Below are 15356 nucleotides of genomic sequence, written 5' to 3' on the forward strand. Positions count from 1 at the left end.
AAAGCGCGGTGAGAGTCTCTTCTAAAGATGAAACTCAAGCTTGAAGAAGAAGTGGAGAGAAGGGAGAACAAAAAATGTGTTGATAGTCTAAAAGATTGGGTCCCCTGGTCTGGTAGCCAAAGGTTTGTATTTATAGTACTATTTAGGGTGTAAATATACATGTATATCCTTACAGATCTAGTGATACAAGCTATCACTACACCACAGGGACCTAGGACCAGCTGAATCGCACAGCTCGGGTCTAGGTAGAATATTTGTACCCTACTCAGAAGATATTATCTACTATAACAAATACAATAGCGCAAATGATCCTAAGGATGCAGTAACCAGCCGGTCGTTAATTGCGGCGCTGCACTGTCATGGGTGTCAGAGTGGCCTCCACTTGCATCAGGAGGTCAAGGTGGCCACTACTTATACTAGCATTAACTGTCGGTCACTTCGTATCAGACCAATTGCCTTTGATGTTCTTCTTTTAATGATATTCTCTCCGGAGGCCAGCTTCTCCCCCTGTCTCGAGATGCGGTAGCCTGAGTTCACGGCCTTCGAAAGCCTTAGCTTCTGCAGGGAGTCCAGAGCCCAAGAGCTCCAGAGAAGCTCTTGACGGCGTCCCCTTAATGTTATCTATAGGCTGGGATATTTCCCCCATCAAATTCAAACCTGAATTGCAAAAAAAATTCTACCGAATAAATAAAATTGCAACGCAGAACTATCTACTCCTTTAAACTTTCTCTTGCCACGTGCGATCACACATGGAAAGCCATTCCAGACACAACTCGTTATCTGAATACCTATTTTATTTTCTTAACCCCGGATCGCCTGACTTTGGTGCTCCGAAGGACGCTTGGTTCGAGAAGTTAGACGGTGAATGGATCATCCGACCCTAACTTAGAATCTAACCAAGTAGAAACGTACTCAACCGATGCCTGTTCCTAGGATGAGTTCATTCATCAAACCAAACAACTATGGGAAAACTGCAAAACCCCCCCCCCCCCAAAAGTCACTTGGATTTTGACTTTCCCCCCCAAAAGTTATTTTGTTGCAAAAAACCCCCTAAAAGTTTGACTTTGTTGCAAAAAACCCCCTAAAAATTTAAAAAACTAAAAAAATCATTCAAAAATTCTAAAAAAAACTAAAGACAATTCTAAGACCTTCTGTGAAATTTGTTTTCAAAAATAATATCCTTTGCATCATATTTCATGGAGAGGAAGTTTGGAAAAAAAAGATAAATGTGCAACTCATTTATTAACTCATGTTATTTTAACTTTTTCATGTCTACCATTATTTTTCCTACACAAATAATTGTTTAAGTAAACTAATAAAAGTGGTTTCACTAATTTTGGGGGTGTTATGGATTAGTTATGAATTAATCTATCTGTAACACATTTACTCAATTCTGCACGTTACAATAACTAATTCAAGATTTCATGTATTTTTACAAGATAGAGGATCATGTAAGAAGACTAGAAAATTTTGTTTCATGATTTTTGGATTAGTAAATAATTAACTATGCATTTAACTCGAATTAATAAATGAGTTGCAAGTTTTTCTTTTTTTCAAACTTACTCTCCATGAAATATGATGCAAAGGATATTATTTTTTAAAACAAATTTCACAAAAGTTCTTATAATTGTCTCTAGTTTTTTTTAGAATTTTTTGTGATTTTTTAATTTTTTTTTGAATTTTTGGGGGTGTTTTTGCAACAAAATCAAACATTTGGGGGGTTTTTTTGCAACAAAACAACTTTTGGGGGGGAAAGTCAAAATCCAAGTGACTTTTGGGGGGGTTTTTGCATTTATCCCAACAACTATTAAGGGTTTACTTTTTTAATGAAGAAAATGCAACTTCTGACCTTTACACTAACATGACGTTTATACTAACATAATGTCAAGATGTCAAAAATACACATAGCTATTTTTATAAAAGTCAGCACACGTGTTAAGTGTGGGGCTTGAATCGGGATGTACAGGTTCCACCGAACCGTTCAAAATATTGATTGTAAGAAAGGTGTAAGGAAATGAGGTAAGGCTAGGTTAGGGTCTTTTTGGACTCTTCTATGTTGACTAAGGGAATAGAACCTTCATGTACGCCTATAAATACCAGCCCGTTTATGGCAACACAACATAGAACAAACATGGGATTCTGTTCTTCGTCGCGTGCCCCTGTAGCTTCGGCGCTAATACTTTGCTTTTGCATGCTGTTATTGGGAGTGCATGGAGGATCTCTCAGGGTAAGCAGGCCTGCTAACAGTTCAGTCTCCAGCTAAGTACAGTGACGATATAACTAGCTCAAGAATGTTTTTAAATCCTAATCCTCTATGTTTGTAGCTTTATATCGTGTACCTAGGCGATGTGAAACATGATCACCCGAACGATGTCATCGCTTCGCACCATGATATACTCAGCAATGTTCTTGGAAGGTACGTAGCCAGTTTCAGTTAGGCTGTATTGCTCGCTGATTTTTTATTTAAGAGTTCCTTTGATCAATGATATGTAAATCCATAATCGAAAATTACCAGAACGTTTTCTAGCAAAGATTAATTGTGGGTGTAAACTCCTGAACTTGCAGTAAGGAAGATTCTTTGGCTTCCATGATTCACAACTACAAGCATGGCTTTTCAGGCTTCGCAGCAATGCTTACTGAAGACCAGGCTAAACAGCTTGCAGGTCAGGCCTTTCAGCCTTCGTCCTCAAACCAGACTTCGCCATCTCATTAACTCAGTTTCTTGATCGCTTTGTTCCACAACTGTAGTCCAGTAATTATGACTGACCAGTAAACTAACCGCGCATTTGTGCCTTTGTTAACTCTACAGAGTTTCCAGAAGTCATTAGTGTCCAACCAAGCAGAAGGTGCAGGACGACAACCACTCGAAGCTGGGACTTCCTTGGTCTCAACTACCAAATGCCCAGTGAGCTGCTCCATAGAAGCAACTATGGAGAGGACATAATCATCGGGGTCGTTGATACTGGTTAGTACCCAATCTCATTTCACAAAACCGAGCAATCTGATTTTGCTCAGAGGAATGACTTATGGCGCCATTTTCTTGTGGTGCAAAAGCTGACTACTTTGACTACTTACTAGTGTATACGACGGTGCCTTGCTGCAGGTATCTGGCCGGAGTCGAGAAGCTTTAGTGACGAAGGGTACGGGCCGGTGCCGTCACGGTGGAGAGGTGTGTGCCAGGTCGGGCAAGCATGGGACCGCAACAACTGCAGCCGCAAGATCATCGGCGCGCGGTTCTACCACGCGGGCGTGGCCGAGGAGGAACTCAAGAACGACCACCTCTCGCCCCGGGACGCCAACGGCCACGGCACGCACACGGCCTCCACCGCGGCGGGCTCGCTCGTGGAGGCGGCCAGCTTCCACGGCCTCGCCGCGGGCGCCGCGCGGGGCGGCGCTCCCAGGGCCCGCATCGCTGTGTACAAATCCGTCTGGGGCAGCGGTCGCGGCAACGGGGCCGGCAACACGGCCACCGTGCTTGCGGCCATCGACGACGCCATCCACGACGGGGTGGACGTGCTCTCGCTGTCGCTCGTTTTGCCCGATGAGAATTCGTTCGGCGCCCTGCACGCGGTTCAGAAGGGCATCACCGTCGTGTACGCGGCCGGCAACAGCGGGCCTAGCCCGCAGACTCTTGCCAACACGGCTCCGTGGGTCATCACCGTTGCCGCGAGCAAGATTGATCGGTCGTTCCCGACGGTGATCACACTGGGAAACAAGCAACAGATAGTGGTATGGAACACAAATACCAGCTCTGAAGGGGCACAAGCCTGCCATGATTTCTTACATGGAAGCATAGGTTACTGACCTTGAGCAAACTCTGCCCACTACTTTACAGGGACAATCTCTCTACTACCAAGGGAAGAACTCATCCGGGAGCAGCTTCAGAAGTATTGCTAGTGGAGGGCCGTACGTAAAGCGATTAATCTAACTCATTTTCTGCGAATAATGTGCCAGAAATTCTGCAACTGGTCAGCAATTAATTTTTTGCCTTCTATGGTTAGATGCACGGCGGATGCTCTGAATGGTACCGATTTGAAAGGGAAAATTGTGCTTTGCACATCACCAAATCCAACAACAATGGTAGGCCCGCTAGCGATTTTCCCACTCGCGTTCCAAAACGTCCTGAATGGAGGGGGCTCTGGTCTTATTTTCGTTCAATATACGACCGACATTCTAAAAGTAACAGATTGTAAAGGCATTCCCTGTGTTCTTGTGGACATTGACACTGGTAAAAAGATCACGAAATACATCGTTGCCGCCAGGTACATCACTTCCTGATCCTCCCAACGTTGCAAATTACAAGCTCCCGATCAATTCTTGCTCTGTAAAGCTGAACCCTTTCTTAGATAAATTTCTGGTTGTTTTAAGCAGCTCTCCCGTGGCAAAGATTGAACCAGCCCGTAGCATTACTGGTAAAGATATCCTGGCCCCCAAAGTGGCATCATTTTCCTCGAGAGGCCCATCACCTGACTACGCTGATATCATCAAGGTACCTAGAGTTACATGTAGCGCTTCGTAGTAGGATTCAGGCACTAAGAAGCCGTTACCTGCCATCTCACTGCACTCCTGCTTCCTCAACAGCCTGACATAGCTGCACCTGGAGCCAGCATCTTAGCAGCAAAGGGAGACTCCTTTGAGATCATGTCAGGGACATCAATGGCTACCCCACATGTAGCTGGCATCGTCGCGCTGTTGAAAGCTCTACATCCAAACTGGTCTCCTGCTGCACTGAAATCCGCCATCGTCACCACTGGTAATCAGGCCAACCACAACTTTATAAGATAACTTCTTGAGTGATGACTAATGGACTATTGACTAGGAAATATTGTTACATCCGTCTTACCACTGTTTTATTTTGCATGGCGAAGCGTCTGTAACTGACGAACACGGCATGCCCATACTGGCAGAAGGATTGCCTCGAAAGATCGCCGACCCATTTGACTACGGAGGTGGGCACATCGACCCAAACAGGGCAGCTGATCCTGGCCTGATTTATGACATTGATCCGAGAGATTACAACTATTTCTTTGGCTGCACCATCACGAAGACATCCGCAGGCTGCAATGAAACTTCGGTGCCAGGGTATCACTTGAACCTACCATCTATCTCGGTTCCAAACCTGAGGCATCCGATTACCATATCGAGAACGGTCACAAACGTAGGCGAGGTCGATGCAGTTTACCATGCTGCAATCCAGAGCCCGCCTGGAGTCAAGATCGATGTTGAGCCGTCTGTTCTAGTGTTCAATGCTGCAAACAAAGTTATCACATTTCAGGTGAAGTTATCACCTATGTGGAGGTTACAGGGGGATTACACATTTGGTAGCCTTACTTGGCACAATGGTCAAAAGAGTGTGCGAATTCCAGTAGCAGCCCGGATGACGATTAATGATTTCTATGCCGATGTTTCGTAACTAGGGTGAAACATGCAGGCGGCATCATAGCGTTATTTTACTTTTTGAAGGAAATATCATAGTGTTCTTAGCAACAATACAGAAGAATAAGAAATGCCAACTTCTATTGTGGCTTTACTTGTATTTCTTTTCTTTATGAGATGTAGCCAAACAGCCAGAGCCATTGTGTGGGCTAAATCTGAATAAAGTTGTGTTTGTCATACAACTCTAATAACTATGTCAAAATACAAGTGTTCCGGTAGAAATGCTTTCAATTGAAAATATAGTTGTATTAGTTATTATACAACTATAATAGCTTAAATTAATCTATATTGTTGTAATTTGGACCAAGCAAAATAAGTGGCGCGGATGTTTCTCTTTTTCTCTCAATTAATAAGAGAATTGCTAAAACTTTTTCCCCTCTGATTCTAGGACTGTTGAGGCATCTTGATTCTACAACAACCTATTAGCAAATGTTAACAGATGACCAGGTAGAAATTATTGCAGATGGGCTGATATTGGCCAAGAAATTTAATTATCAACTAATTCATTGTTAAGTCTACTACTGCCAGTAAACATGATCAAACTGAACAATTAAGTTGATGCGTGATCCTATCTATTGACTCAAAGGAAGTACACTTCCAACATATCGTGTTTCATAGGGGTAAAAGATGCTCCTCCATTGAAAAGGAACTCAATCACCTCCATTAAGCTATGCACTAAACACTTTACTCCTTAGAAGGAAAATCGTATGTTCTCTGATGTATTTTGTTGGATCTCTCTAATTGTGAATACAATTTTCTTGGGAGATGCTTATAAAGTTCTTCTTTCTGTTTTTTTCCATAAATTATTAGGTTAGTACTTGAAGTAATAGGTGCTACTCAAAATCAGCAGCATGAGTTGATTGAGTTGATGACCAGCCGAAGCTGAGATTTCCTAGGGCTGAACTACCAACACCCTAGTGAACTACTGCAGAGGAGCAATTATGGACAAGACATAATTATTGGGACAAATTAGTGGCCTGTCATTCAAATTTACTAGAAAGATCCCACCATTAGTAGTTTTAGCCAAACTTCAAATACCTTAATAATGCATAACCCTGTGGATGTACTTAAGTAGGACACTTGATGCGGAGAAGCTTCAGTGACCATGGATGCAAAGCGATACTGCTGAGATTGAAGGGTGTGTGTCAGCTAAGACATGCCTGGGGTCATGGGGTGCCACCAATTGCAGCAGGAAAGATCATAGGCAGCAAGGTACTATGCTGCAGGTCTCGACGAAGCCACCTCAAGAAGAATTACATGTCCGCTCGGGACATGAATGGGCATGGAACGCACGCTGGAGCTGGTGCAGTGGTAGAGTGAGTCAGCCTCCAGCCCTCCACGGCCGTGGAGCAGGGATAACCATGCAGTGTGCAAGGTAAACCAAAACATATAGACGTGCCAGGACCACAAGATTTCTTAAAACAGAGCGTTTGCTTACGGCACTCGAGCCCGCAAATCAGATAAAGTCACGACCCCAAGGCCCTACCTGAAAATTTTCCCGAAAAATCCGACCATCCAGGAGCCAAGTAGAGCCAGACCAACCCATCTAGCTCCCCTTTACAACCCCAGCACCACCACTCGGAGCCAAATTTCTAAACGTGAGGCGATCTGAGAATCTCCATGTTCTGCTTGATGCGAAACATAAAAAAGGGAATGAGGTTGTGAGGACTCTAGATGGCATATCACATGTGAGTGCGTCAATGAATGAAAATGAGCAAAAGGGCAAAGTGCAATGCAAAGTCATGGACTTCTAGAGGGTGCGACATGGCTTTGCCCTCAAAATAACATTGGTTGAGGAAAGTGAAAACAAAAGGAAGCCAATGAGGTACAGGTACGACGGAGTACATGGGGTTAATTAAGAGTCTTTTTGGTACTTATCTTCCCATGTTGACAGAGAGAATATAGAGAACCTTGATACACGTCTATAAATTCCGCCCCTGTTGCACCGACTAGCAATTAACACAGCATAGGAAAAATGAGATTGTATTCTTCTTCGCGTGGCCTTATAGCTTCAGCGGTACTGCTATGCTTTTGCATGCTGTTACTCGGAGTACATTGAGGATCTCGCAGGGTAAGGATGCATGCTGGTTCTCCTAAGAAGAACATGCCTGCTAACAGTTTGTTCCAGTGGCTAGCTTAAAGACGTTCCTAAATCCTAATCCGCATCGTCTTTAGCTTTATATCATATACTTAGGCCATGGACACCCGAACGATGTCATCGCTTCGCATCATGATATGTTCACCACTCTTCTTGGAAGGTATGGAGCTTCTGCAAGTTAGGTCACATCCTTTTGCTTGCTAATTTTTTTGTTGGGCCATTTCCTTTTGCTTGCTGATTGTTTATCTAAATTTCCTTGTGTTCTTAGCAAAAGTACAGATAAATAAGAAATGTCAAGTTCCAGTATGGCTTTACTTGTATTTCTTTCCTTTATCGGATGCCGGCTAAATCTGAATAAAGCTGTGTTTGTTATGCACCACCAGGAGTCACTGAATATAAAGTCACGACCCCTAGCCAAAACATTTCCAAAAAATCCAACCATCCAGAGTCAAATCGAGCCAGGGCCAACCTATTTAGCCCCTCTCTCAACCCCGCCACCGGATCAGATCCACAACTATAGACGTGAACACACCAACGCAGCAATCCTCTAGAGAACCCCCAAGCTCTGCTTAGCTCTGAGCGAGACGGAACCCATCATCCAAGGCTTCACAAGTATAAGCTCCGCAGCATGAAAGTAATCGGGGGAGAAGAGCGACGCGGGGGAGGAGGTCACCTTGGTTGGTGGTGCGGATGGCGGTCCGATCTCCATTGGCTGTCACCATGGGGGAGGAGCCATTGGTGAAACGGATTCAAATCCTCTGACTTCACAAGGTCCCATGGCTCGTAGCGGAGTGAACGTGAAATCATTGTCCTAACGGAAGGGAGCTGAGGTGAAAGGCGTATCTGGTTGGTTAGAGAGGAGACAGTGGGAGGCGAAAGGTGCAAGGGAGCGGCAGAGGTGGAACCGTGAACTGGAGTCATCGAGGGATGCAAGTGGGTAGTAATTTTGGGGCACTATTTAGTTTTTTAATTTAAGTATACCAGAATAAATTTTTAGTTTATTTTTTATATTTGGATTAACCTAATAGTTCAAAAAATACTAAACTTGTATCCCTATGGTTAACGTTAAATTCAGTTCTTTCGAGATTATAGCCCACTAATATTTTAGGTTGATGTCCTAAAATCTAGCTAATTAGCTATAGCACAAAACTAGAAATATTTTCATAAAACATATGAATAATAAAATTTCATGAAATACATATGATTTAGGATTTAGGGGTGACTGATGTTACAATATTCATGTATTGAATTCTTGTCTCGTGCAAAGTTATTTTTCTTGTTTTTTTCCTCACATTCACGATATTTGATAATATGTGTGTAGCCATACATAGGCCTAAAAATATTTTTAAAAAATATATAGATAATAGAACTTCGTGAAATACCTATGATTTAGGATTTAGATGTGTTTGATGTTGTTGTATTCCTCTACTGAATCATATTATTGGGCAAAGTTTTTTTTTCTCACATTCATGATATTCGATAATATTTGTGTGGTCATCCATGGCATAATATTTTCTTTCTTTTTTATTTACCTCCGGACTCCATAACATAATTGAGCGTGAGAGAGACCTAAATTACCCACATTTATCATTATAACAAAATTAACCCAAAATGTCCCTGCCATGTAATGTTCAATATGCTTTTCAAATGTGGGTAATTTAGAAACATGTTAAATCTAATGGCTTTGTTGTCAATGATGATTAGAGTCTACCAAATTATTGGTTGGATGTTATTTTTTAAAATTTCTAAGATTTCTCTCTTTTTTTAACGTGTCGCATCTGAGGATTAATATGGAGACTCTAAAATAAGCCTTTAATTAGTAATAGTAAGATAAGATGCCCAACTGTTGCAAATGACACTAAAGAAAACTGTCACAGACGAGAGGCGTGATGCCGGTCCACCATCCACATCTGTTGTTGTCCTGACAAAACTGAGCTCTTCAATCTTCAATGAAGCCATGAAAATTTATAATTTGGCGTCCCGGTCTCGCAACACACACACTTCGTATAAGAGCAACTCCAACAGATCATCTATAATACACCATCCATATCCCCATATGGATTGCTATCTATAAAGATTCCTCCTTCATATTACTCCATCACTCCAACAGCACATCCATATTTCATCTTCTATATTCTCTTTTCTATTTTTTAATAGTATTCTATAACTGACAATAATTTTAGAAATTAGTACATTAGTTTATATGAATATTCATAAATTTTTTGTGATTTTTGGGAATTAAATTTATGCCCTAAAAATTCAAGGAAAGTACAAAAATACTCAAATTTAGAGATTTTTTATTTAAAATTTGTAAGAGATTTTTAGTGGGAATCAGTTAAAATGGGTTCTTTGTTATTTATTTTATTAGTATAAAAATTAGTGTGATTTTAGGAGCTCAATAAAATCACTTTTTGAATTTTTGAAAGAGAAGAGAAGAAATAAAGTTTTGAAGCAAAAGCTACTGCTTCTCTCTGTCTCTCTACAGGAGGATGGCGGGGGGAGAACGCACGCCACATCTGGCGTGTGTGATCGTGTAAATGGCGTGTCCGATAAAATAGAGTGTTGGATAGAGGGTCTCTTGGAGACTCTTTTTTGAAGAAAATAGATGAAGGAGGGAATAAAGGATGGAATAGAAGGACTCTTGGAGATGCTCTAAGGATGCATCGATCATCAAAATTGTCTCTGGGATGATGAATCATTAGGACTAAATCAAACATTTAAAACGGAAGGACGCAATCAAACCTCGACTTTTTGCCAGTCTCTTTGCCTGGACAATCTGGAAATAAAGAAATGGGTTCATTCTCAGACAAATTCAACCTTCATTTCAGGGGTGGATGATTGCTTTCAAAGATGAAGTTTCTTTGCAACTTCATAGATTCAAGTTGCCTCTTCTCATACTGGCTTACTACGATTGTATAGTTTTCCCTCAATCCCTCTTCCTGTTATTTTGTTTGGCCTGTCTCTTTTGAGGCTTTGTACAGTTAACCATTTTTATTCTTTCACACATATATATAGGACAATTTGTTAAGTACCATTGCAAAAATTACAAAAGTTAGAAAATACCATCAGCTCACATGTTATCTTATACCGATGATATTTTCTAATATGAACACTTTTACGAAGGTATCTACCTAATTTTATCACATATATATATATATATATATATATATATATATATATATATATATATATATATATATATATATATATATATATATATATATATATGAGAGAGAGATATATATATACTACAGTAAGGGCTTCCTCTACTGTCTTCCCTAAAAGAGACCTTGACTTTTTGCAAGTGATGTATTTACAGGGAAGTGCAATATGCGGGTATAATTCCAGTTGAAGGACGTAATCAAGATTAAATAGCAGTTATCGCTTGCCTGTTTCTATCGGTTGAAGTGCCCGGATGTATCTTTTTCCCTAGGGATGAGCACGAAAAAATTTAAGAAGTAACGCAATTCGCTGAAATTAAGAGGACAATAATGGCATTAGTAAGCAAGCAAATGGAACTTGAGAATCGACGAGCTATGTCTTTACCGGGCACAACTTGTCTGGTGACATGATCATTGCGGATATTCTCAGAGAAAAGAAAAGGATTAGATTTAATAGAGTTCAAAGGAAAGGAACACAAGAGAACTGTGACAGAGAGAACGCTGACCTTCGATTAAACATGTACAAATAAACCTTGCTCTGCACAATTGCAAGCAAACGAAAACGGAAATGGAATCATACTCTTCTTCTCACCGCCGTTTAGCTCCAGTGCTGCTACTTTGCTTTTGCCTGCTTTTAGTCGGAGTGAACGGATCGCGCAAGGTTAGCATGCCTTATCATGATTTGTGGTCATGGTGATTCGACGAAGAAATTTTACAGTGCTGAGAAGTCACAATAGCCGTCCATTTAGACAAATTAAATGGCTAAGAAGGTACCTATTGAAAAGTACTTTAAGTTGTGGATCGGTAAAAAAATGTAGATCTGGTACAAAGTTGAAGAATAAGTCACATGATAGATTAGTAATTTTGTTACCAAGATCTAATTAGACACAAGAATAGTTTAATAATAGCACATCTATGGATATCGACCTATTTCGGTCCGTGTCCGTATCGTTTCTCATGTCGTATGGCTTGTCGACCATGGGTGACAGTGTGTTGAGCCAGTACGACGCCGGCCTCATCTCCGCCGCCATGTCCGACATCACGTTCTTGTCCTTAGGCTCTTTCTGTCCAGGAACACCGGCTTCATCAACGCCGGGATGGACTGATCGCTCTTCATCGTTAGCATCAGCACCAACTCCGACATCGCCGGACGGAGGTTCAGGTATGGTTGCATGCACAGCAGCGCGATCTGGCACACCTGCTGGGCCTCCTTCTTGTCGAACCTGTCAGCTTGCACCATCGGATTGACGAGCTCGAGGATCTTTGAATGCTTGTAGAGCCTCCATGCCTGAAAAAAGTTCAGAGGGAAGAAGGATTCGTTGGGCCAAAAATTCACATCGGTCTTATAGTTTAGAACGGTCTTATAGTTTAGAATTGGATTCAGAATGTGACATACATGTTCAGGAAGGTACTGCATTTCGTTTGGGAGAGAGACATCTATGTTCTTCCTACTGCTGATGATCTTGAGCACGAGCACGCCGAAACTGTACCTGTCGGCTTTCAACTTGAGCTCCCCTCTAATGGAATACTCAGGTGTAGTGTAGCCCCTGAAATGAATCAAAATTTATTTTGCTGCATTGCCATGTACAATTGTGAAATGTAAACATGAAATAAGTTGTGGTGACTTACAGTGTGCCAGCATATGCAGTACTGAGGTATGTCTGGTCCTCGGGGAAGAACCTGGCCAGACCAAAGTCACTGATCTTGGGCTAGAACTTGTCGTCCAGGAGGATGTTGCTGGCCTTGATGTCGCGATGAACGATCCTTAGGTTCAACTCCTCGTGGAGGTACTGCAGACCCCGCGTCATGCCGATGATGATCTGGTGCCTGGTTTTCCAGTTCTGAAACGGTGAGCCATCACCTCCTGCAAAGTTTCACAGGTAAAACAATCACACGAAACAAGCTATTGTTCAATGGGAGGGAAGACTAAGATGTGTTTGGTTCGGTGCTAACAGGAGAACATATGGGAGATTAATTAACCAGAGAACCAATTACTAAACTGCCCCTATTTATGATAAATCATATTCTTAAATTATCCTTATTAAATCAACGGTTCGTAATAATCAGGAGGGGAGATACCACAGGTTCCCCTTAAGCACCGTAACATCTCTCATACATATATAGGACAATTTGTTAGGTACTATTATAAAAATCACAAAAGTTAGAAAATACCATCAGCTCACATGCCATCTTTACACCGATGATATTTTTTAATATGATCATTTTTACGATAGTATCTATGTGTGTGATATACTTCCTCTACTGTCTTTCCTAAAAAAGACCTTGACTTTTTGCAAGTGATGTATTTACAGGGAAGTGCAATATGCGGGTATAATTCCAGTTGAAGGACGTAATCAAGATTAAATAGCAGTTATCGCTTGCCTGTTTCTATCGGTTGAAGTGCCCGGATGTATCTTTTTTCCCTGGGATGAGCACAAAAAAATAATTTAAGAAGTAACGCAATTCGCTGAAATTAAGAGGAAAATAATGGTATTATTTCCTCCGTTTCGCAATATTTGTCTATAGCCTCGGGAGTATCTATCTCAAATTATTTGTTCATTGCGGTAATCAATGATACTTTATGATCTATTTTTCTGCTATATTCTTAAGTGCATGCATACATTTACTTTAACGCTGGTGAGTTACTTGCTCTCTTTCTTGAGATAGCATGATCATCTCACTGTATTTTTTCACTCGATTTCAGTATCACTTGATTTGTACGTAATGATGGACGTAGAAAAATATTACGAAATGGAGGGAGCAGTAAGCAAGCAAATGGAACTTAAGAATCGACGATCTATGTGTTAACCGGGCACAACTTGTCTGGTGACATGATCATTGCGGATATTCTCAGAGAAAAGAAAAGGATTAGATTTAATAGAGTTCAAAGGAAAGGGACACAAGAGAACATATTTCCTCTCCGTTGACAGAGAGAACGCTGACCTTCGATTAAACATGTATAAATAAACCTTGCTCTGCACAACTGCAAGCAAACGAAAACGGAAATGGAATCATACTCTTCTTCTCACCGCCGTTTAGCTCCAGTGCTGCTACTTTGCTTTTGCCTGCTTTTAGTCGGAGTGAACGGATCGCGCAAGGTTAGCATGCCTTATCATGATTTGTGGTCATGGTGATTCGACGAAGAAATTTTACAGTGCTGAGAAGTCACAATAGCCGTCCATTTAGACAAATTAAATGGCTAAGAAGGTACCTATTGAAAAGTACTTTAAGTTGTGGATCGGTAAAAAAATGTAGATCTGGTACAAAGTTGAAGAATAAGTCACATGATAGATTAGTAATTTTGTTACCAAGATCTAATTAGACACAAGAATAGTTTAATAATAGCACATCTATGGATATCGACCTATTTCGGTCCGTGTCCGTATCGTTTCTCATGTCGTATGGCTTGTCGACCATGGGTGACAGTGTGTTGAGCCAGTACGACGCCGGCCTCATCTCCGCCGCCATGTCCGACATCACGTTCTTGTCCTTAGGCTCTTTCTGTCCAGGAACACCGGCTTCATCAACGCCGGGATGGACTGATCGCTCTTCATCGTTAGCATCAGCACCAACTCCGACATCGCCGGACGGAGGTTCAGGTATGGTTGCATGCACAGCAGCGCGATCTGGCACACCTGCTGGGCCTCCTTCTTGTCGAACCTGTCAGCTTGCACCATCGGATTGACGAGCTCGAGGATCTTTGAATGCTTGTAGAGCCTCCATGCCTGAAAAAAGTTCAGAGGGAAGAAGGATTCGTTGGGCCAAAAATTCACATCGGTCTTATAGTTTAGAACGGTCTTATAGTTTAGAATTGGATTCAGAATGTGACATACATGTTCAGGAAGGTACTGCATTTCGTTTGGGAGAGAGACATCTATGTTCTTCCTACTGCTGATGATCTTGAGCACGAGCACGCCGAAACTGTACCTGTCGGCTTTCAACTTGAGCTCCCCTCTAATGGAATACTCAGGTGTAGTGTAGCCCCTGAAATGAATCAAAATTTATTTTGCTGCATTGCCATGTACAATTGTGAAATGTAAACATGAAATAAGTTGTGGTGACTTACAGTGTGCCAGCATATGCAGTACTGAGGTATGTCTGGTCCTCGGGGAAGAACCTGGCCAGACCAAAGTCACTGATCTTGGGCTAGAACTTGTCGTCCAGGAGGATGTTGCTGGCCTTGATGTCGCGATGAACGATCCTTAGGTTCAACTCCTCGTGGAGGTACTGCAGACCCCGCGTCATGCCGATGATGATCTGGTGCCTGGTTTTCCAGTTCTGAAACGGTGAGCCATCACCTCCTGCAAAGTTTCACAGGTAAAACAATCACACGAAACAAGCTATTGTTCAATGGGAGGGAAGACTAAGATGTGTTTGGTTCGGTGCTAACAGGAGAACATATGGGAGATTAATTAACCAGAGAACCAATTACTAAACTGCCCCTATTTATGATAAATCATATTCTTAAATTATCCTTATTAAATCAACGGTTCGTAATAATCAGGAGGGGAGATACCACAGGTTCCCCTTAAGCACCGTAACATCTCTCATACATATATAGGACAATTTGTTAGGTACTATTATAAAAATCACAAAAGTTAGAAAATACCATCAGCTCACATGCCATCTTTACACCGATGATATTTTTTAATATGATCATT

The 15356-nt window shown here is 41.6% G+C and overlaps 1 protein-coding gene and 2 pseudogenes across 3 annotated transcripts; 1 reads left to right on the forward strand and 2 right to left on the reverse strand.

The window, feature by feature from the left end:
* The first annotated feature begins 2115 nt into the window (after window positions 1-2115).
* LOC133908917 (subtilisin-like protease SBT3.7) lies at window positions 2116-5627 on the forward strand. 3 transcript variants are annotated; one of them, XM_062351139.1, is made up of 10 exons: window positions 2116-2227; window positions 2325-2416; window positions 2566-2663; window positions 2810-2965; window positions 3104-3729; window positions 3836-3906; window positions 4002-4262; window positions 4369-4489; window positions 4582-4753; window positions 4869-5627. In XM_062351139.1, the coding sequence occupies exons 1-10, from the start codon at window positions 2132-2134 to the stop codon at window positions 5411-5413; spliced, it is 2238 nt and encodes a 745-aa protein (XP_062207123.1). In that variant the 5' UTR covers window positions 2116-2131; the 3' UTR covers window positions 5414-5627. The 3 variants fall into 3 exon arrangements, with proteins under 3 accessions (XP_062207123.1, XP_062207124.1, XP_062207125.1); XM_062351140.1 differs by having other exon boundaries at window positions 4372-4489; XM_062351141.1 differs by lacking the exon at window positions 2325-2416 and having other exon boundaries at window positions 2117-2227.
* Window positions 5628-11576: 5949 nt separating this feature from the next.
* Window positions 11577-13877, reverse strand: LOC133907180 (cold-responsive protein kinase 1-like; annotated as a pseudogene).
* A 136-nt stretch (window positions 13878-14013) lies between these two features.
* LOC133907203 (cold-responsive protein kinase 1-like) lies at window positions 14014-15322 on the reverse strand (annotated as a pseudogene).
* Window positions 15323-15356: the final 34 nt, after the last annotated feature.

The sequence above is a fragment of the Phragmites australis genome, chromosome 2, assembly GCF_958298935.1.
Source record: "Phragmites australis chromosome 2, lpPhrAust1.1, whole genome shotgun sequence".
Classification (NCBI taxonomy): Eukaryota; Viridiplantae; Streptophyta; class Magnoliopsida; order Poales; family Poaceae; genus Phragmites; species Phragmites australis.